Raw genomic sequence first — 21,102 nt, 5'->3', positions numbered from 1 at the left:
TTCCAATGCGTCGTAACTTATGTGCTTCTTCTTTAAATTATTAGGTTCGAAAATACCATGATATGCAAGACTAGTAATGCGCTTGGTAGACGTTAGATGCCGCGTGGGCGGCTCGAGGGGCAGCATGCGGAGGTGGTGAGAGACAAAGTCTGAGAGGCGCTTCAAAAGGTCCACTGGTCAAAAGTCCTCCAAGCTCGATGCAGGCGACAAGCTCCCCTCTAAAGCGCCATTGGTTCTCGGCGCAATGTCGCTTCCCCGACCGGCTGAACGTTTCTTGCCGACCTCGCCTGAAGAAAACTCGTTCCCCTTCGCCCCGTTTGACCCAGAGGACACCGACGAAACTGGCACCGGCGTCGGTATGGGCTCCACTGCATAGTACCAGAACTTGCTCTTCTTCCGTCCTGCAACCTGCTCCATGGCGATCTCGTTGGGCTTGACCGCTGCCGCCCTCGGTCCATTCTCATTCCCATTCCCATTCGCGCCGCTCGTGCCTTGGGTGCTCGCGCTACCGCCTAGATCATCCACAGAGACAACGCTGATCGTGCTTTCCTCCGTGCGCGCGCGCTTCGGTCTTGGTTCGTCCACTTGAATGTCTGACGGGGCGCCTAGGCGTGCAGACCGCCGCTCCCCCCGCCACGAGTTCCACGTATCCGTCGCCAGACGTTTTCCATTGCCGTTCAGCGCCTTGGTCCGTGTTGACCGCCGCCGTCCCTGTTCGGCGTCTCCATGGTGGCCGGTTGATCCAGAGCCGGTGTCTGACCGAGCAAAATCGCCTCCCTCGAGCGGATCCTCGTAGGGATCATCCTCTCCGTACTTGTACTCGTCCTCGTCCTCCTGAATGCAGACAAATCAAGCAGTCCATCAGATAACCGAGCAGATGAGTCACATCTACACACATCTTCGTCCCCACCGCCGTAATAAACATAATCTGGACGCTTCGTTTGTCGTCGCGTCCGCGTTTGCCGTATTTCGGCTTGCGCCAGCAGGAGATTGCGTTGTTCAATCTTCTTGCGAGCCTTTTGTATCCGCTATCGAACAATATCAGTCTCGTCGACGCGTTCTTTTCCCAGCAGCAAAAAAGTGACGTAGATGCACGCTGATTACCGTGACACAATGCCCGGCCGAATCAGGTAAATTACTCACCGCTATCTCATTGTCGATAAGCTCCAGGCGGCTCTCGAGAGCTTTGACGAGCGCGATGTGCGCGTGCTCCATTTTGGATCTCTTGGATTCGTCCTTGACCTTTCCAGGAGACCTTTCTCTGAGTTCCTCGACGAGCGCAGCATATTCCTCTCGCGTGGAGGACACGGCGGTGATGACCGCCGATACTTTCCACGGATTTGTGGAAGTATAGACTCGCGGCGAGTCTGTAAATAGAATGGCGTAAAGGGGACAACGATGAAATGTAAAAGGGCATAAATTACCAGGGCGGCGAAAGCCGTGTCGTCCAAAACGAAAAATGGCCAAAAGACGTCAGTCCTCGCCCAAATACATACAAATACGGGGAGCGGGTGAAGGGAACGTGCACGGACCATCGACAATCCAAAATCGTGTCCGACGCATGTCCTGGCCGAACGGGATGAATTGGAGGTTTTCCATACTATTAGGGTCCATGGGATCCAGGGGCGGAGGGTCGGGCAGCTCCTTTTTCTTGTGTTTGTTGTGGACCACGCCCCACGCGCGGTCAATCTTCCCTTTGATTTCTGTGCTGTGCGTTAATTGCAGCTCGACCAGTTGACGCAACACCTTGAGCTGCAGTCGCGGACGGCAGCTGAGCGCACGCAAGGTAACGGTCAGGTAGCGACGCGTACCTTCAAGTCCCAATCCGCAGCAAAGAACCCCCCGTCCAGCCCCAGAAAGGGATCCACGTTCATCATGAGCTCATCGCTCCAGAAGACGGTTCTTTCGGATGTTTTGAAGAATTCCGCGAGCACCGTGAGGACGGTGCTGGAGATTTGGTCGGCACTGGGAACAAAGGAACGCTCAGTGAACGTGCATAGCGTCGGCATGAGGCCGCCTGAGGTGTCCGCACCTAACATTACGCGCTTGTGGCCGGAGGTTCAGCACGAAACGCGTGAGGATCTGCGTCAAGATGGGATGTGGCTCATGCGAAAGCAAGGCCTCCTCGAGACTGCACCGTTTTGGACACCATCAGAGAGTTCAGAACAACCAACAGTAGGTGGGCCACATACTCCATTGGTGATTCGAAGCCCTCCACTTTTGTTCGTAGCTGAGTGAACTTACACAGGAACGTGTATACGAACAGAGTCTCCCAGCGATCCTTTGGGTGCTTAGCATCAGACGGAGGGCAGACGTGTGGTCTCGCAGTCGTAAATCCAGGTGGATCGTGAGGAGCAGGCTTCGTTTCGAGCTTGCGGCGAGATGGGCGATGCATCTGAGTGAAAGGTGATGGTGCCGGTTCAGGGAAGACACGGGTATATAAAGTGCGCTCTAATATGACATCTTGCCATCTATTTCAAGTCGGATGAACAAATACAATACAATAACACCCCCTGGCACGCCGTAATTACAGAAAAGATCGTCTTGTTCACAGAATTTCCACAATAATCTGCGGCAATGCAGGACCAGGAAGAAAAGGCAAAATTCCCCCGAAAACCACAGCCACGCAGGGGGTGGCGAATGTCCTCGAGGGGTTTTAGCCAGGTCCAACCTAGATGCGGAGGAGATCAGAAGACTGGCCAATCGAACCAACAGAGACTTCGAGACCTTGGGGATGTCGTGGTGCTCGCTGAGCGCCTCGAGTTTCGAGTTGAACTCGTGAACGCGGTCCTTGTGGGTCTTCGTCGCCAGTTTCTTGACCCGCTCTTCAAGCTGCATTTGAACAACATAAGGTTGCAAGGCGCGTAGAAGAATGCCAACTTTACGCACCCTCTTGCGCTGTACTTCCTGGAAACGCCTCTCTGCCTCTGTCTTTCGATCACTGCTGCTCCCAGGAAGTGGAGAGTTCCTGCTACCGTCAGCTGATGATGTGAGAACAGGAGAATCCTCCTTCACGGCGTCTTTCTTCTTGTCCTTGTCGCCTTTTGATTTCGACTTTTTCTTCCTGTAACACGCAAGGTTAACGAATGGAAGCCTAGCAGCCAGAGCAAAAGCGTACTTCTTAGTGATGCCGCCCTCAGCGACGCCCCCTCTGATCTTGAGGGAGCCACCTGGGCGGAAGTCGTAGTCCGACATCCTGCAGATCCCTGCGGGTGAGGGGAGGTGGCAAGAAGTGCTTGTCACACATCATTGAGTTTCTACGTACGTCACGGCGCTGTGTAAATCCAATAACGCAGGCGTGGGAACTAATTCCTCGGTCGGGTTCTGCGAACGCGAGGGTTTCTCAGAGCACCACCCACCGAGCTCAACTGCAAAGCGAACCAGCTTTCCCTCTGGCCGCCAGGGTGTTGCTTCCAAGTCGCGGATTTTGAACGACTCCGACGACTCTGACGACCTTGTAATCAGCATGGCCATCTTATCCTCGCCCTTACAGCTCATCGCTTCAGTTCCGCCTGTAACGCGTTTCTTTACAGCAGCCACGGCTATCTCCTCCCTGTTTTATTTCTGGCTTCGATGGCAGGGCGGCAACAGTTTCTCTGCACCCTATCTCGTACTCATACCCGGGGCGAGCATCTTTTACCCGTGGACGTTCTTCACGTCGGTGTTCATAGAGACCAGTGTTGTTGAAGTGCGTGACCGCTCTCCTTCGCCTCGCATCTGACTTTGAACTGATGACCGAGCAGTTGATTGTATCGTTAATCGTTGTTCCACCATGTTTGCGATATTTGGAGAGATTATGGGGAGCTGTCGAGACCATCAAATTCATCGTGGTGTCCGTCACGTTCTCGAACATCATCGCGTTTGGGTTGAATTGGATAGAGTTCATCGCGTTGCGGAACGCGGACCTTCTATTGTATGTGCTGACCTGTTTCACTGTTTTTGACGTCTAAACTCGCCCAGGTACGGAATGCAGTATCATGGACAGATGGCGTTACAGGTCGCGATTCTTGTTGCGTTCACACAGCTTATTCCTGAGCATCAAGTGCAGCTGTTCGGAGTCCTCAAGGCCCGTGTGAAGGTATTCTTCCTCCGACTTTGTCCAGCTCTTTCATTCTAAGCATTCGAATCTCTTGACAGACATTGCCGATGGCCTATGTCACGTTCTCGACGGTTATGTGCATTATCGGCTTCCAATGTCCATATATCGTCATCCAGTTCGGATTCTTCGTCGGATGGATCTGGCTTCGTTTCTACAAAAAGAACGCGGCAGATGTTGTAGGCGGGGACAGTTACGGAGACCGGAGTGAGACGTTTGCATTCGTGTATTGGTTCCCTCCGCCCCTGCAGTATGTCCGACTTCTTCGTAGACATGGTCTCGAGACTGACGTGAATGTTACAGCACCCCTATAACACTCCTGTCGAATGTGGTATATAAATACGCCTCTCGATTCCATCTCATTCCGGGTGGAGGCGCTGACCTGGAAAACAACGGCTATGCTCTACCGGGCAGCGCTCGTGCAGAGGCCGAACGACGAAGGTATGCATCGGCAACGTTTCGAATCATCTTGAAGCTCATAACGTCCTTCTATCTACAGGGCGATGGCTCTCAAAGCGCTGGACCAGAGGATGGCCAACTCGTCTGCGCCGGGCGGCAGTTCTGGAGCATCGGCGCCGCGCCCTCCCCCCGCAGCGGCATCTTCTGAGCCTGGCGGCCCTCCGATGCCCTCGTCACCTGTGCGTAGCAATTCGGGGTCGATCGGCTCCGTAGATTTGGGGAAAGGAAAAGCCCGTGAAGATGCTACTGAGTAGCTGATTCTGTGACACTCCTATCGTGTCCTTATATCTAGTACATAATGCCGATTTAATACTCTTGCCCGTTCCTCTACGTACGAGGTGACATCGTTCAGATAATCGTGTCAAAGCTGGGCTCGCCAGAGACAAATGTCTGGATTTCACGATGGCGGATCGAGCGGGCCGGGATGCCGAACGGCGACCGGGCTGGAGACGTTGGCTTGCAGTGAGTGGATGAACTGGCGGGTTCATTGACATGGCGAGGCGTCCTTCGCTCGCATCCATCTCCTCTTCCGTGGCATCGTCCTCGACCCTCTCCCGCATCGCAACATCTCCTCCACAAGCCGCGTCGTCCTTGCCAGCTGGTTTCAGAACACCGACGTCCCCATGGCCTCCCCGTTCTGCATCACTGTCTGCACTTGCCCAGCCAGCGGAGGTAGCCAAAGGAACAGACCCCGATGACCTGTTTACCCGATACTCCGTGTCCGAAGTGAAGAATATCCACCAACGTCTTAGGTGCGTGCGGAACCTTTGCTTTTGCCCTTTGAGCGCTCACAGTAGTCGCACACCAGGGCTGATGCGGATGCCAAGCAGGAGGAGCTCAGGCTCATGGTTGGGTGCGTTTATGTGCTTCGCCTCGCGGTGCTTTGTTAGAACTGTAACTCGAAAGCACAGGGAACGATACCGGGACCTCCTGCAAGCGTCCACCTCCATAATATCCATTGCACAATCTACTAAACGCGTGCTGGAGGCTCTGGACGAAATGAAGGCTTCTATACCCACTGCAGATGAGCCGCACCTTCAGAGGCAGGTCTCTACGAGTGAGAAGGACGGTACGTTGCCAATGTGTCTTCTGGCACTGGCGCTGATCGTTTGGAACGGCGCGTAGAGATATATTTGAAGGCGCTGCAATCGCTCGCGGCGCATATGAAGCTTTTGCTGGACACTCCCGAACATCTATGGCGATTGATCGAGAGAAAGAAATTTCTGTATGCGGCGTGGCTATTTCTGCTTGCAAGAGTCCTTCACAGGGTGCTAGTGCGAGAAAATGCCCAGGATCAGGACGAGGATGAGGAGAGTTGGAAGGCATATGGTATTGATGTGACCGTAAGCAGCAGTAATGTCCTCGCTCTCATCGCGTTGTGTTTATCTCGAAACAGGAACAATTTCCTCTGGCGCAGCGTCAGTGGGACACCATTGCCCAATTTCGTTCACAGATTGTCCACAAAGCAACGCTATCCCTTCGCGAATTTGCTGTATCAGTAGAGGTATACATAAGCCCTATTTCTTCATGGTTGGAGTGATGTCTGATGTCTGAACCAGGATATATGCTCGACTTTGCTGACATTGCACCTCTTAGAATCCCGACCACTCAACGACACGTTGATCGTCTTCTTGTCACAACGCACCAAGGGCCTTCAGCTGTCGCTTTCGCGCAGTGCGAAGGCATCGTTGAACGGCCACTCTTCGCAAACACCGAATGGCATTGCATCGAACAAATCAAGGAAGGCTGTCGTCCGCGAGGTTCGGGAGAATATCACGGCCGTCCTTGAAGTTATCGCAATGACAGTCGGAGCTGCGCGCGACATTTTCAGTGATGATGGCTCCCGCAGACGTTCTCTGATGGTTCGCATGCTCGAATTCATCCAATCCGACTCTACTTCGTCGCATGACACGTCTTTGCCACCAGAGCTCCAGATATCGACACCCAATATCCTCGGAAGCCTTCCATCAGGATCTCAGCATGCCGTACTTCCTCCAAGCATCCGCTCATATAAACCGTACATCGACCTTTCTTCTTCGTCTTCGTCTTTATCCCAGAAGCTACTATCTGACCGGGTCCAGGACTGGTTTCAGAAAGCGATCCGCGAGCTACAAGTCGCCGCGGAAAAGTGGTTCTCTGACTTGAAGACCCTGAAGGAAGTATGGGTCATCCGGACGTGGGTCCGACAATGGGTCAGTGAAAATGCGCACCTGGAGGAGAGCGAAAGGGCAGCTTTCAAGGAGTCTATCGACGCTCTTGTAGAGAAACAGGCCGTGCAGATCTGGAAGTTGGCTCTGAAAGATATAGAGGATGTGTTCCGAGCCGAATTGAACTCGGCGTTCACAGCACTGTGCGAGGGCGCGAGTGATAACGTCTTAGGTGTGTTCTCCATCTTACGGCTGTGTTCCGAGCACGGTTGAAAAATGGATCATGTTGAACAGATGCATCACCCGCTAAATTTTTGTTTCAGGCGCCTCCTGCGCTGTCTCTACATGACGCAGGTGTGGGCTCTGCCAGCATGATATATTCATTCAGGAAGTACGAATCGGCTCTTCGATATCAGGTAACTGGTCGGACGCCCCTCCTAGATGGTGTGCTGAAGGCGATCGAAAGTCGTGCGGAGGCATTACACAAGGATCTTCGCGCCGTGAGGAAAGACGAGGGCGATAGTCGGTAAGTGCAACTCATGTTTCTCAAAGTACTTGACGAGGCGAACCTTCCACAGGGAACTCACTGCTCAGTTGAACGAGGCATATCGCCCTGATGCCGATAAGCTATGTGCCGCGATCATTGACGTTATTTCCTCCAGTATGGCCAGCGTAACAGAGGAATCCAGTACGTTTTGCACATCGTCATCCGGACAGCAGCTTGATACACTCAAAAGGTGCAACGATGGGTGCGATCGCGTTTCTCGGGCGCATCTCCAACGAGCTGTCGTTATCCTCCTTTTTGTCCAATGTGTCATGTGGGACCGACGCGGGCAATAGTCAGTTTTTGCTCCTTTTTTGAGGGGCAGATATTAATCCCATCTTTGCAGATTTTCAGGGAAAGGCTCAGGCCCTCCGCGAGCTCGCTGTCAACCGCTGGCAAGAATACACTATCAGAAATGTCCTTGCTTTGTACCGAACGGCTCGTGAGAGCTGCGCGCGCAACAGTAAGTCGTTGAGAACGTACAGGAGTGCCAAGCTAATAGCATTCCAGACCTCACAAGTGAATCATTGGGTCCTTCTTCGTCCCTCATCCAAGCTCTGCTTTCCATGTGCAACTCTCTACAAAATCTGGGAATGTCGCTAGATTCTTCCCGGGAAAATAGGTTTTCAGAAGCAACACTGCAACTTTTTGTCACTTCATTGCTCGATGAAGTCACTTCACAAACGCTGGACGTCCAAACGTGTTGGAATTTGAAATTCCTACGCAGTCTGTCCGAGCTTTGGGGCGATACATGGGCTTCAATAATTGCGCGCATCGACGGACTCACTCGACCGGACATTGAGGTAGGCTTACACTCAAAGCAGATACGGAATTGGGTATTGATCAATGCAATTTAAGCCGCCTATAAAAGGTCCAGAAACTGTCGACCTCGAGCTGGAAGGTGATATGTCGGAGCATATATCGCGTACCCAGATCCTTTTGGCGCCTCTTCTTCCACCTTCCTGGCCCCCGACACCGCTCAGCAAGTCGACGAGCAAAAATGGCAAGCCCAACTCCCTTCTACAGTTCGGAGTACCGATTAGCGAGCATGCTCGGCCCGCGATGGACCTTGTGAAGCCTGGTCCTCGGTTTGGATTATTGTTGGTTGGGAGTAACACAGTCCAATAAACTACTAAGCATCGGCAGTAGTACTCTTCTATTTGGTTGGGGATGCGAGGTGTAGATCGGCATGTATCGCGCAATATCCAGGTGCTATGAAGTGTTCTTGTGGCTGGAGAATCAGTGACGTAGATGGTCTGGAAGTGTTTTCCACAGTCCTGGAAGGTGTGCCTGAATGCGTGAACGGACGTCTGCAACAACCCGCGCAGAATAATGGCGAGCAAACTTGAGAATTATGCGAACGCTGTCCTCGTCAGGCGCCACGTCATCTACTCCTTTCCCCATCTCAACGCACAATTGCCTTACAGCTTCCCCGAACTGGCCTGAACGACACAGACACTCCAACCAAGCATGCCAGTTCCGGAGGTTTAACCGGTAGCCGTCCTCGTGAAGCTTTTCAAATAACCGAAAGGCGGCCTTCGAAGCACCTGCGAATCCATAAGCATCGAAGATAATGCTGATGCTGGTTTGATCGATTGCGCGGGAAAGGTAGAGCATATCCCAGATACGTTGTGCATCCTGGTAGCATAATGATCTTTGGTATGTGTCCATCAACTGATTCCACAATGCCGTGTCCGGAGTCAGAGAGGCGTCGAGTGTGAGGAAGTGATGCAGTTGTCTAATAGAGAGGATGAGCTTTCGATACGCATCGAAATCGCCCGGGTCGTCCGGAGAGAGTCCCGTTGCGATCCTAGCCATTTGACGCAAAACGCTCGTGTAAACGTGAGGGGTATATGAATGACCTGCGGTACGCATATCCCTCAGAATCTGGAAATATTTGTCCCATGGTGGGATAGTTTTATTGTCGAACTGTAGGTCGCTGAAGGTGTGCAAGATGGTAGCGTATCCATGAGCGTCAAGGGGAGCTTCTTCGTAGTCTCGCATAAAGGTGTAGAAAACGAAAGCTTCGTTGAAATCAGATGCTGCGCGCATAAGGAGGGTGGTGAGCGATGTCGCGGTCGTGCTATCCATGGGTTCTTTGCGCCTGCACATGTCCTTCAATAATTCGACAGCGATCTTGAAATGCTTCTCTTTAGCTGGAGATGCAATCAAAGCGCGAATAAGGATGTGATGAATGGTGAGCCACTGCGCCGCAGCTTCTGCTGTGCCCCCGGCTTCACCGGAAGCCTGGGACGAAGGAATGTTGATGTCTCGGTACAACTCAAGTGCCTGGTCGATAGCTTCAGCAGTAGGGGGGCGTACGTATGTTGCGCAGAGAGCACGTATGAGAGGTCCGGCCAACGTGACATCGGGTCGAATTCCTACTTCCTTGGCCTGCGCATATATCTTCAGCGTCCTCCAATGAGGACGCTTTGACGCTAGTGAATTTTTGATCAAACCAGTCCAAACGTCGTGGTTTGCTTCGACACCCAATGTCTCCTCCCAATATGGAAGATCCTCAAGAGCAAATGAGGCGCTGATGATCGCAAGTAAAGTGTCATGATGAGGTTTGAAACCACGTTGTCGGAAAGAATTGAACAAGTGGGTCGCGAATTGCTTTCCTTCAGTTCGGTAGCATTTCGCAAGTCGATAGTTGCGGCCTCGCTCTGTCGCAGGCGCAGTATGCTTCCGCTGACCTATCCTCGACTGATATACTACTTCCAGTCTGTTCGCTTGGACAAAAAGACCTCGGCTGGTGAAGCCTTCAACCATCAGCGAGAGGAGGGAGGCGTCGAAAGGAAGACGCGCTTGCTGAAGGTGATCTACAACGTGAAGAACCTTCGCAAGGCTAGGAACAGATGATGATTGGAAGAGTGCGCGCAGTATAAATTTGAAAGTTTCGTTGGTCGGGGGAGACTCCGAGTGAGACATACGCTTGATCGCTACCCACATGGCATCAATTTTCCCCTGCTTTGAGCAAAAATCGAAAAAGAGATGCCAATGGCTGAGGTCGGGGTGTTCCATGCTTTCGATCCAATTGAAAACAGCTTGAACATTGCCACGACGAATTAGGTTCTTGATGGTCGCAAGTTCGAGTTCTGGTACGACAGATTCTCCAAACAAAGCTAGTACATCTCCCAAGATTTGTTGAGCAAGAGTGAGATCGTCTTGCTCCCCAGAAGAGGCCAGGACGTCCAGAGCATCGCTAAAATCAGCTTTGCTAAGTATTTTTTGATCCTTCGCCTCCGTTTGAGCATCTTCAGAGGTGAATATGGCTCCTCTGAGAGCAGTGTAAGCCTCGTGGACCCTGGAAAGGTCATCGGGGCTGGTGATAGCATGCCAAACACGATCGCGAAACTGTTGAACGAGCTCGACTGTGGGATTGACGGCAGCTCCAGGAGATGATGTGGATATTAGACGGGCGCGATGCACGATTGACGCGTAGACATTGTATTTGGGACGGTGCTTTCGAGATATTGGGCGACAGAGTGATGTGGGTTGGCGCACGGCTTTCCACAAGAACATTCAACGCGAGTTGTACCTGCCATGTAGAATCGCACATTCAGTACCACAAGGCCATTTCTCTGTGATATGCGAGATGAAGAGCTCACTTGCAATGCGCAAATATGAATTGAGGGCGCTGCTTCATGAGCTGGACTTGGTCGGAGAGGTGCCTTCCGACAACGTGGGAAAGCTGTTCACCCCCAGCGAAGGCGTGTTCATGACCGCAAGTTCCACGTCAACACCCACCACCATCTTCCCTTGCAGATTACCCACTCCTTTACTTCTTCCTTGTTCATCTGCAATGTCTGAAAAGGTCAAGGAACTCATGGAAATTCCCCAAGAATTCCTGCGGGACGGCAATCAAGTATGTGTATACTCAGTTTATTTCAGCACACGACTGAGCGTTATGACAGTTCTTGGTGCGGTGCACAAAACCGTCTCAGAAAGGTGCCTCGAGACATTCCGTCCGTTTGGAGGGCTAGTCCAACAAATACATTTATCTCCTAGAATTCGTCCAAATCTGCAAAGCCGTTGCAATTGGATTCGCTGTCATGGGTTTCATTGGATACTTCGTGAAGCTTATTCACATTCCGATGTAAGTGCTCATCATTGTTTGCCATGAAGTAGCGCGATGCTGAAGATCGAACAGTAATAACATCTTAGTGTACGTCACTCCCGCTTCTAGGCCGTGCGCATATCATTTACCTTTCCTTGCATCAGTGGAGGAGCATAGACTTGCTTGTCTACTACTCTGGGGAGGTCTCTGTACCACAACTCCAAATTCTACCTAAGTATTCTCCACATCTTTGACAACGTGGTCAGACGCTCAGGGCACTGTTGGTGCATCAGTTGTGTGGCTAGTCCATCTCGCACATGTTATTGCTTCTATTTGCGCAGATTCATCATTCACAAAACGATAACGAAGGTTGTGTACAGCCTACTCTGTCCATCAGAACCACTATGCACCGATAGCGTATTCACAAAATGTCCTTTGCAATCAAAATCTCGCTGCATCCTAAACACGAACTTGCCACGATTGACGGTGCACAGATTCCATTGGAGACCCGCCTTCATTTTCCAACAATGCGGCAGTAGAGGGTCGACGCCCTATCCCGTTGTCCGACGTCCGTCTCCAGAAACACCAGGCTTCGATAACGTCCTGTAGGATGCGACATTTAATACATGAATACAAGGTCGAAAAGCGACGATGGACCCTTACCCTTTGCGTCGCGAAGACAATGAACGCAGCCACAGGAACTAATGATCATAAATTTGAGGCGATGAGGACAAGTGAGATGTACTACTTACGTCCGGCTTCGATCATGTAAGGCAACGCAGGAACTGTATCGAAGACGAAGGAAATAGACGATCTAGATGGTAGTCATCAGCAACTTTCCAAGGAGACAACACGACGGTATCCTGACCCGAGAGCAACCCAAGAGTAGAGGGTGAAGAGGCCAGCGCGCAAGCAGACCATGGCCCCAAGCTTTCTCGTGGCCAAAGGGAAGTTTCGCTTCACCTTGTACCACCGACGATACCATTGGACCAAGATAGCAACTGCGAAGAGACATATTTAAGGGTGAATTAGTGCACTTGAAACTATGAAGGTGGACATACCTTCGAATCCTGCCGTCGCGGCCAATAGAATAAGGCAAGGTATGGGCTCAGCATAGCGTCGACTTTTTCAATACGTGAGGAATTTTCGAGGGATTGAACAACCAAGACCGTACATGGAATTCAACTTGTGGAAACAATATAACCCATTAGAAGGCTTCACCACTTCTGGGCGTGACACTCCAATCTGACGAGAAGTTAAGCAGATGACGAGCTTGAAGGGTATATCGCTTACAATGATTCCCGCAACTGCGTACCCCAAAAGTGCAGTGTAAGGAGCGACGAGGAGCTATGAAAATGCATCATTCAGGATGGATAGTGGATAAAGCGAGAATATACGGACCGCTATTTTGATGTATATGTTGCTACATGTATTGAATATTTTTGAACCAGGCTCTTGGAACGTCACCCACAACTACGGCCGAATATTTCAACCAATTAAAGTTATGACTAGGCCAAAAACTCACTTGAAAAACAAGGACTAAAGCTGCAACACACATCCTGTTAGTAGCCACGGTCGAGTCAGAATGAAGCAGCGGTTCTCTTCAATATTCAACGACCTACATAGGAAGGGTTCCCATGATCATGGAAGCTTGTGCTATGCACAGAGCTTTGTTAGGGTGTCCTAAACGATACTGACCACCATATATCCTGTCATCGAGTCAACAATGCAAGTTTTGAGCCTGAAAAGAAGCGAAAGAACTCACAACAAGCAAAAGACGATCGAATAAATTATCATAGTTATACAGAAATTGACAACAGTCGGATGGCGGTGAACATTCTTCGCGAAAAGGAAGGTGAGGATGATGATGGGAAGTCCAGCTTGACCGCCAGCGATTAGAAGAGTTGCGTAGACCTCGACAAGGTGTCCCAGATGAGGAGGTCCCTTATTTGCTATATCTACGCAAATCCAACGGAGTAAAATGAGCGAGGGGCTTGAGAGGGACCTCCAGAGGAGAAATTGGTACGTACCTGACATTAAAAGGAACGATTAACGGGATGAGGGGCTCCAATTTATTGACAGCCAAAAATGTTAAGGAGACATTCAACCACGCAGGCGGTGGTCAAGGTCGGCAAAGAGTTGTACACCGGACTGCACTGCGTACAGAGGCGGACTCCCCAATGCTTCAAGATCAGCGACCTTTATACAACATGCAATCAGGCACACCACATAATAATCGGTAACGTAGAGATAAATGAGTCGAGATCTACCCTGATCTACCCGATCCCTAGTTGACACTTGAAATTTTTGGCCTCGATCACACACGTTCAAAGCTGCGTCATGACAGCATTGGAGTGTCTTCAGCCTCTCGCCATCCTATGTACAGTCTACAGAAAGATGTTGAAAATAATCATCAGGGGACGAATCAGAGTACCACGCACTCGCTGAAGCCAATTACTCAGCCTTCATTTAGAACTCGCATGCTATAAACTCCGGCGCAGGGCGCACATGCAGCGGGCGGTGTGGCCTTCAGAAGTGCAGGCACTTCGCCGTGATCAGACGGTCGAATTCTCAAATCATGAGACTGACGAGGGAAATCATATGCTCGCGTTGAACGAGAAGAACCAAGAGAAAAACAAACGCAATAATTTACAGGATTAACGTCGACGCCAATTAGCCTGGTTGGTTGAACAATATGGCTAGGCTGGGCAGGCCTATCTAGGGAGAAAGCCAAGTAAATCTATGTAATGCTCTAGTCTTTCATGAAAAGTCGTGCGCAGCGTCCTCGACTGACGGGCAATCGCACTGAAAAGGGATCGTAAGAAAATGTTGAGTGAGAATAAAAGTGGCGTGTACTTACAATAAGGTTCAAGTCGCCATATGCTACACGCGAGGTAATTCGTCAATGAATTGTATAACATATTGCTGGAACACTTACCGTCGTCGACTCTTGAAACAGTGGGCCAGAATTTCTTCTCGCGTAGCCATGAGACAGGATATGCGGCCCTTTGCCGTGAGTATGGACTTCGAAGGTGGAAAGGTCAGTATTATTTCATTCATTGACAAGAAGAAAGCAGGTACCGTTTCCATTCTTCTTCCGACAGAGCAATGACGGACATAGGGTGGGGGGCGTTTTTGAGAAGGTTGTTATCTTTCGGCTGCTTGCCTGCAATGATGTCCTCCGCTTCTTTGCGGATCTCGATCATCGCGTCGCAGAACCTGTCAATCTCCTCTAGGGTCTCAGACTCTGTCGGCTCGATCAACATGCACGTCGATATAGGCCAGGAACAAGTAGGGGGATGGAAGCCATAGTCCTGACCGACAATCACATGTCAATGACTGCGCTCTCAAGAGTAATGTGTATACGACCGTACCTGTAGACGTTTCGCGAAGTCTGCGACTTTCAAACCAGCCGCCTTGTCAAACTCGGCAAGGTCGATTAGAAGTTCATGGGCGACTCGCCCATTTGCATTCTTGAACCTCAGGTTGTAATGCCCAGACAGTCGATACGCCATGTAATTCGCGTTCAACAAGGCGATCCGTGAAGAGTCGGCCAATCCCTGGCCGCCTAGCATCTTGATATAGGCCCATGAGATGAGAAGAATCGAAGCGCTGCCGAAGGGGGCGGCAGCAACGGCGTCAATTGCCTTATCGCCTCCAGTGGTGATGATAGGGTGCGATGGAAGGAACGGAGAGAGGTGTTCCGCGACACAGATAGGTCTAGTGTATGATACATGAGGAAGAGAAGGTGTTTGTAGATGGCATAAGCTTACCCGACACCAGGACCTCCACCGCCATGAGGACTGAAAGCCTTGTCAGAAAAGGATTGTATAGGAGCAAGACAGTCTGGAACGTACATAGCGAATGTTTTGTGCAGGTTCATGTGACAAACATCACCACCACAGATGGCAGGGTTTGTAAGACCAACTTGGGCGTTAAGGTTTGCACCTGAACACCATTCAGCACACGTGGCGACTCAGGAATTTGGCATTCACTCACCATCTAGATATACTTGACCGCCATTATCATGGATGATTTTGCAAGCCTTGGAACAAAATTAATGAACAGTTCCCTTGACGAAGGTATCGGCTAGGGTTAGGCTTACATCCTGTACACCATCTTCGAAGACTCCGAAGGTTGATGGATACGTGATCTGAGTGATCGGACGTCGGTCAAGGTCAAGGTGACATGATAGCTGACACTTGCCATGAAGGCAGCGAGGTTGTCCTTGTGCTTCTCAGCTTTCGTCTTAAGGTCCACCAGATCCAGGCTACCATCTGGTAAGCTCTTGATAGGAACAACCTTGAGACCTGCCATCACGGCAGACTGAACGTAACTATGCGTCAGCAACGTAGCGTTGAAGATAAAGCATGCAACTCACAGCTGGATTTGTGCCGTGCGCGCTGACTGGAATCAAGCAGATATCGCGGTGAGCCTCCCCGCGGGACTCATGATAAGCCCTGATGACACTAAGACCGGCATATTCCCCAGCGGCGCCTGAATTGGGTTGCAAAGAGCAGGAATGGAAGCCGGTGATCGTGCAGAGGTCGGACTCAAACTCCTACAGCGCAACATCAGAAAAATGCAGCGGTGACGACTATTAGGGTACTATGTTACCTTGATCATTTCCAAGTAACCCTTGACCTGATCCAGAGGCGCAAACGGATGCACGGAGCTGAACTCCGGCAAAGTCAGCGGGATCATACTGCTGGTGCTATTGAGCTTCATGGTGCAACTGCCTAGAGGAATCATAGCATGGACGAGAGATAGATCTTTGGACTGAAGGTGATGGATGTACCGCAGCATTTCCGTCTCGGAGTGATGTTTGTTGAACACAGGATGAGGGAGGAACTCCGACGTGCGCGTGAGGGCCTGAGGGATAGAGGAAGAAGGCCCGAGGTGCGGAAGAGTAGCCAAGGTAGCGGCGGGCACAGATACAGCTGACGCAAAAACGTTAACCAAGCGCAAAAAATCAACTGGTCCAACACTCTCGTCTAGCGTAACGCCGACATGCTCGTTGTCTATTCTGCGAAGGTTAACACCCGCTCTGGTCGACGCTTCATGTAAGACTTCGGCGTTGGGCACAGCACCAGTTACATTCAACGTGAGAGTGTCGAAGTATTCCTCATTCGTAGTCTTGAAGCCATATTGCGCGACCGTTAACTGGAGCAGCTGTGTTAAACCATGCACTTTTGTCGCTATCCGCTTGATGCCGCCTGGACCGTGGTAGACCGCATACATGGCCGACATATTCGCCAGGAGAGCCTGACTGGTACAGATATTACTCGTTGCTTTCTCTCGTCGAATGTGTTGCTCTCGAGCTACGTGATTCATTGTTAGACAGATACATCATTAAGAGAAAGAATCACTCACTCTGAAGAGCTAATCTATACGCTGGCTGCCCAGTGACATCTCGGCTACGACCAATCAGCCGTCCAGGCATCTTTCGCTTCAGCTTCTCAGTGCACGCAAAGAAAGCGCCATGAGGGCCACCATAGCCGGCAGGGACGCCGAACCGGGCAGAGTTGCCCAAGACGATGTCGGCACCCCACTCGCCGGGCGGCTTCAACATAGTCAATGCGAGAAGGTCCGATGCAACTACTACCAAACCGCTCAATGAATGAACCTGTTCAGTGATTTTTCCAAAATCCTTGATGTGGCCGTCGACATCTGGATATTGAAGTAGAATACCGCAAAGATCGGAGCGCAAAGTTTCGTCATTGAGGCCAGTGCTTGCGTCTCCAACGACCAAGCGGATACCGTAGCCCTTCGCGCGCGTGCGAAGCACCCCGAGAGTCTGTGGCAAAACACCTTTCTCTACAAAGAAAGTCTTCCTCTTCTGACCTGAGGCAACATACGCCATGATCATGCCTTCTGCGGCTGCTGTGGCCTCGTCCAAAAGCGAAGCGTTCGCTATATGCATCGATGTTAAGGACATAATCATTGTCTGGAAATTGACCAGCGACTCGAGACGCCCTATCGTAGAACAACATCGGATCACGACACGTTGTAAATAAGTCACACGACATACCTTGAGCAATCTCTGGCTGGTAGGGGGTATATTGAGTATACCAGGCAGGGTTCTCCATGACCTATCAGAAGATTGCTCTGAGTGTCTATACTGTAATCAAAAGAGCCTCACTCACGTTGCGCAAGATGACAGGAGGTACGACAGCATTGTGGTATCCCATACCAATGTAGCTCTTGAATTGCTTGTTCTCCTTTCCAAGCTGCTTTACCCTCAAGTTGAGCTCGTTCTCGCTCAAGGACTCTATGACCTTGTCGGTCATCGCCGTGAGGGGGATCCTGACTTTAGGTGGGACCGCCTCTTGCACAAAGGCCTCCATGGACTCGCAGCCCAGCTTGGAGAGCATATATGCAGCTTCAGCATCGTCAGGACCGATGTGTCGGTCCGGGAAGGTGTCCAACGCTGTGAACAACGAAGAGGGCTGCTTGGCCGAAGCAAGGCCACGTCGTGACAGGCAATGAGAGCGCGACAACCGCGAGAGGGACGCGTGAGCGTTGACGAATCGTCTGCATACTGCTCCAGAGACCACGCGCAGGGCCGCCATCGAACAGAGGAATGAGCGCTCGACGAGGGAAGATGGGAGAGGGCGTGGGTGGGAGTGAAAGAAAAAGCATTGTGTTCGCGGGGACGTCCGTGTCGACGAGCATTCACCGAGCCATTCACCGAGTAGATCCAAGCTTATCGTCCTAGTGTTTCTACCCAAAAACTGAAAAGCCGCCTTCTCCAGCTCTATTCCCGAGTCATTCACTTATCGCTGTGAAAAAACTTTTTCTTTCTTCCCTTTTCGGATGGCTCGGAGCAATTCCGACGGCTCTCCTCTTCCACATTCCATAGTACCTCATCACAGCTCATCGCCCGATGTCGAAGACAGGTCTCGAGGACACTCAGGGCCATCTAGACCTAGTGACTAGCTGACCACCTCTGACCACTGGGCCCTGTGAACACCATTCTTTGGATATGGACTTCGCTGAACACAGGACCGACCGAGATGACCCTCAAATGGTCCGTAGGCACCCTTTACTGTTTCATTTGATACACGAATCGCACGATATCAATTCGTAGGTAATGATATGACTCCATACAAAACACTCCTCATGGCATCAAGGACATCCCGTCCACGTACGCTTGCCTGAGGAAGATAATTACGTCCTCTGACCGCCGCCTGCCCGAAATAACGAACAGGACGTTTAAACCTGACACAACGTTAATCCAACGATAAGCGCACTCACGGTGGGTTCTCTGTGTGTGATTCATGATCTAGGCCGTGTATACCATCCTGATCGATGTTCTTTGCCACAACGCGTAGTGCTTGACTGGCTGTGCGAGACTGAGCGCTTGCGATCTTCTCTTCGTAATATGTTGCCGCAGCTATGAGTCTTGATAGGGCATTGGACGGGCTTTCGTCAAGCGACGAATTGGGCACAGCCAAGGATCGAAGCATTATTTTCAGCTTGCGCAATGCGGGCGCAGATCGTACTAATTCATACTGAGAGGAATGATGCGTCAGTGCACAACGGGACATGAAGCAATACTCACCATGGACGCATGAACAGCGCTAGGTGCGGGAAGAAAGTCATCGGCTTTGCGGAATGCAGAGTCTAGCAATAAGATAGTCTGCGACATTCAATCAATAGGCGCGTGTGATTCATTGTTGTTTACTTACCTCCTGTGCGAGTACTTGGATGCCTCCTGTAGTAGCTAAGCTGTCCAGCTTGTTTACCAGGAAATCCAACAATCCAAACACGGCCTTCCAGAGTTCCAGCCAGTGGTACTCTGCTCATGATTATCGTGTGAGATTCGCTGCAGAGTCGAATACGACGTACCAAGGCGGATGCTCTCTTTTTGTAAATACCACAATACGCGATGGCATATCCGTACACAAGTTCTACTATCAATTAGCTGAGAATGGTGATATTTACTATCAAGGACCCACATATACATATATACCTCCAACTGTCTGTGTAAATTGTGACGAAGCCATATAACACAGCAATCCAATATAGCGCATACAGGCGGACGAGGCGGAGACGTCAGTGGAAGCACAGGCAGTCTCTTTATGTCATCAATTCAGCGTACAGGCTGAGAAAAGTCGTGTATGATCGCTCACCTGACGGCATAATCTGATATCGGTTAAGCTAGGCTGTGAGAAGAGTCGCATAATCTCTTCCTTCTCTACGAAGGTGAGTAGGATGCTCAGGGCGAGATTTGCATAAGCGATGGCACGAGGCGAAGACAGCGACGTAGCATGAGCTGTTAAATATGAAGATAAAGTTATCAAATTATATGGCAGAGGCGACGAGGAGGTAGGCGCGGGTTTATTGTCAGTGTCAGTAAGCATCGGTTCCAATAGTACATCCAAGAAAGTTCTGTTGCTGTGTAGAAACTCGAAAACGGGCAAGAGGACTAGACATGCCTCAATGGGTCTACAGGAACCATTGAGATGAGGTCATCTTCTTGATGTGTGCATTACGACGTACTGATTTTTGAACAATTCCCGTGGAGGATCTACTGGTGTCGAAGACAAAGCATGATCAAGGCGCAGAGACGCTACGAGGGGGGTAAACGCTGAGGCCATGGTCGGCGGCGAATCATCTGAGATTACTTGGTACGCTCTGAACATGGCGTACATCATGAGTGATTTCATTTGAGTGTGATACAATGTTTGATCAAAATACTTACTTGATTGTAGCGGCAGTAGCAAAGTTTGCTGCCCAACAGATATTCCGCATAAGAGCTATATCTGTTGTTTCTGCGATTCGTTGAAGGTATGGGTTGAGCTTGGCCGCATCAGATTTATGGAAATTCGCGAGTAATGAGAGGAGAAGCAGAGCCTCGAATGTGTACATCTCTGTCTTTGGGTCTTTCATGATCTGTTACGAAAAGAGTCGTTGACCTGAGCAGACGAACATCTCGGATGTCTTGTCAATTACTTACAGACAGTATGGACCCGAATAAGTCGCGTCGTAGGAAGTAGGCTCCTGGGCTCAACTGGTTGATTCCACACATGAAGATGATGGCCAACTGAAGAACTTCATGGCGAAGACTTGCTTCAATCCAATCTTCTTCAGCTCCTGGATATATCATAGATGACAGGTTCGAACGGCTCACCTGGCGCTTCGGCATCTCCAATGATCACGTCCACAGTGGTAGCAAAGTCCTGAACCACCAAAAAGTGAATATAGAGATAATCACACACAGTAGAAACTCACCATGAACACTTTGTCGCTCTCGTTGACTTCCCCAGCAAACATTTCCATCACCTCCCATCCCGCTAAGTTGCTCTTTCCCAGAAGACGCCGAATCAAGATGGTCAGCATCTCTACAGCATGCGTCTTCCTAACGTCTCCATACGGCGTAGTCCGTGCATGCTCGAGACATGTCGAGAACAACGCGTTTAGAAGCGGCTACTGAAGACGCAAGTCAAGCGAGGTCAGTTTACAGCGCTAGAAGCCGACCTTGACATCCCCGAGACAATCCTCCTTGCCAAGCGCATTCAGCCTCGTAGAAAAGAAGGACCGGTCCACATCCAAGGATAGAAAATTCGACCAGAACGAAGCCCCGCTTTCCTTCGGACTTATCTGGATAGGTGTGAGGCCCTGTAGATGATGAGTCAGTTCTAGGTAAGGGTGCTGGAGTTGAAAGGGTCATTTTAGCTTTCCTGGAATAGTTTAGTACAGGTGCTTGCAAACTTCGACGTGTATTGAACGGAATATCTACGAGGACTCATATGTCGCGGCAATGAACTATCAAGACTCGTAGTTAGGGCTG

At 50.6% G+C, this 21,102-nt stretch overlaps 9 protein-coding genes across 9 annotated transcripts; 3 read left to right on the top strand and 6 right to left on the bottom strand.

Moving 5' to 3' along the window:
• Positions 1 to 177: 177 nt before the first annotated feature.
• HETIRDRAFT_40474 (uncharacterized protein) lies at positions 178 to 2,395 on the bottom strand (the record flags this gene model as incomplete). The annotated part of the gene is made up of 7 exons (XM_009542012.1): positions 178 to 834; positions 897 to 1,028; positions 1,144 to 1,367; positions 1,533 to 1,752; positions 1,812 to 1,965; positions 2,033 to 2,131; positions 2,193 to 2,395. 7 exons carry the CDS (start codon positions 2,393 to 2,395, stop codon positions 178 to 180), a joined length of 1,689 nt encoding a protein of 562 aa, XP_009540307.1.
• Positions 2,396 to 2,656: 261 nt separating this feature from the next.
• Positions 2,657 to 3,195, bottom strand: HETIRDRAFT_99428 (uncharacterized protein; the record flags this gene model as incomplete). Its single annotated transcript, XM_009542682.1, has 4 exons — positions 2,657 to 2,671; positions 2,728 to 2,832; positions 2,890 to 3,064; positions 3,119 to 3,195. The coding sequence occupies 4 exons, from the start codon at positions 3,193 to 3,195 to the stop codon at positions 2,657 to 2,659; spliced, it is 372 nt and encodes a 123-aa protein (XP_009540977.1).
• A 178-nt stretch (positions 3,196 to 3,373) lies between these two features.
• HETIRDRAFT_468813 (uncharacterized protein) lies at positions 3,374 to 4,904 on the top strand. The gene is made up of 6 exons (XM_009542681.1): positions 3,374 to 3,688; positions 3,744 to 3,913; positions 3,961 to 4,078; positions 4,138 to 4,346; positions 4,400 to 4,537; positions 4,596 to 4,904. The coding sequence occupies exons 1-6, from the start codon at positions 3,467 to 3,469 to the stop codon at positions 4,807 to 4,809; spliced, it is 1,071 nt and encodes a 356-aa protein (XP_009540976.1). The 5' UTR covers positions 3,374 to 3,466; the 3' UTR covers positions 4,810 to 4,904.
• A 143-nt stretch (positions 4,905 to 5,047) lies between these two features.
• On the top strand, positions 5,048 to 8,840 carry HETIRDRAFT_468809 (uncharacterized protein; the record flags this gene model as incomplete). The annotated part of the gene is made up of 12 exons (XM_009542680.1): positions 5,048 to 5,307; positions 5,364 to 5,408; positions 5,467 to 5,624; positions 5,681 to 5,898; positions 5,952 to 6,059; positions 6,115 to 6,934; positions 6,997 to 7,228; positions 7,281 to 7,390; positions 7,440 to 7,541; positions 7,593 to 7,713; positions 7,767 to 8,082; positions 8,105 to 8,840. 12 exons carry the CDS (start codon positions 5,048 to 5,050, stop codon positions 8,372 to 8,374), a joined length of 2,760 nt encoding a protein of 919 aa, XP_009540975.1. The 3' UTR covers positions 8,375 to 8,840.
• HETIRDRAFT_166545 (uncharacterized protein) lies at positions 8,486 to 10,771 on the bottom strand (the record flags this gene model as incomplete). Its single annotated transcript, XM_009542679.1, has 1 exon — positions 8,486 to 10,771. One exon carries the CDS (start codon positions 10,769 to 10,771, stop codon positions 8,486 to 8,488), a length of 2,286 nt encoding a protein of 761 aa, XP_009540974.1.
• A 204-nt stretch (positions 10,772 to 10,975) lies between these two features.
• On the top strand, positions 10,976 to 11,752 carry HETIRDRAFT_140684 (gamma subunit of Pre protein translocase). Its single transcript, XM_009542678.1, has 5 exons — positions 10,976 to 11,114; positions 11,164 to 11,197; positions 11,258 to 11,345; positions 11,400 to 11,414; positions 11,471 to 11,752. Exons 1-5 carry the CDS (start codon positions 11,052 to 11,054, stop codon positions 11,481 to 11,483), a joined length of 213 nt encoding a protein of 70 aa, XP_009540973.1. The 5' UTR covers positions 10,976 to 11,051; the 3' UTR covers positions 11,484 to 11,752.
• Positions 11,753 to 11,765: 13 nt separating this feature from the next.
• HETIRDRAFT_166543 (uncharacterized protein) lies at positions 11,766 to 13,343 on the bottom strand (the record flags this gene model as incomplete). Its single annotated transcript, XM_009542677.1, has 12 exons — positions 11,766 to 11,909; positions 11,970 to 12,007; positions 12,059 to 12,120; positions 12,175 to 12,307; positions 12,368 to 12,429; positions 12,481 to 12,551; positions 12,600 to 12,653; positions 12,708 to 12,779; positions 12,832 to 12,865; positions 12,929 to 13,015; positions 13,072 to 13,264; positions 13,337 to 13,343. 12 exons carry the CDS (start codon positions 13,341 to 13,343, stop codon positions 11,766 to 11,768), a joined length of 957 nt encoding a protein of 318 aa, XP_009540972.1.
• A 723-nt stretch (positions 13,344 to 14,066) lies between these two features.
• Positions 14,067 to 17,878, bottom strand: HETIRDRAFT_305989 (uncharacterized protein; the record flags this gene model as incomplete). Its single annotated transcript, XM_009542676.1, has 15 exons — positions 14,067 to 14,111; positions 14,167 to 14,189; positions 14,245 to 14,330; positions 14,388 to 14,620; positions 14,681 to 15,026; positions 15,080 to 15,109; positions 15,164 to 15,254; positions 15,306 to 15,351; positions 15,412 to 15,459; positions 15,507 to 15,632; positions 15,688 to 15,867; positions 15,924 to 16,627; positions 16,680 to 17,282; positions 17,338 to 17,398; positions 17,453 to 17,878. The coding sequence occupies 15 exons, from the start codon at positions 17,876 to 17,878 to the stop codon at positions 14,067 to 14,069; spliced, it is 3,048 nt and encodes a 1,015-aa protein (XP_009540971.1).
• Positions 17,879 to 18,559: 681 nt separating this feature from the next.
• HETIRDRAFT_166541 (uncharacterized protein) lies at positions 18,560 to 20,591 on the bottom strand (the record flags this gene model as incomplete). The annotated part of the gene is made up of 10 exons (XM_009542675.1): positions 18,560 to 18,820; positions 18,871 to 18,948; positions 18,998 to 19,107; positions 19,158 to 19,386; positions 19,442 to 19,757; positions 19,812 to 19,946; positions 20,014 to 20,204; positions 20,269 to 20,381; positions 20,443 to 20,491; positions 20,544 to 20,591. The coding sequence occupies 10 exons, from the start codon at positions 20,589 to 20,591 to the stop codon at positions 18,560 to 18,562; spliced, it is 1,530 nt and encodes a 509-aa protein (XP_009540970.1).
• Between the last annotated feature and the right edge of the window lie 511 nt (positions 20,592 to 21,102).

The sequence above is a fragment of the Heterobasidion irregulare genome, assembly GCF_000320585.1.
Source record: "Heterobasidion irregulare TC 32-1 unplaced genomic scaffold scaffold_01, whole genome shotgun sequence".
Lineage (NCBI taxonomy): Eukaryota > Fungi > Basidiomycota > Agaricomycetes > Russulales > Bondarzewiaceae > Heterobasidion > Heterobasidion irregulare.
This window is presented reverse-complemented; position numbering and strand designations above follow the sequence as displayed.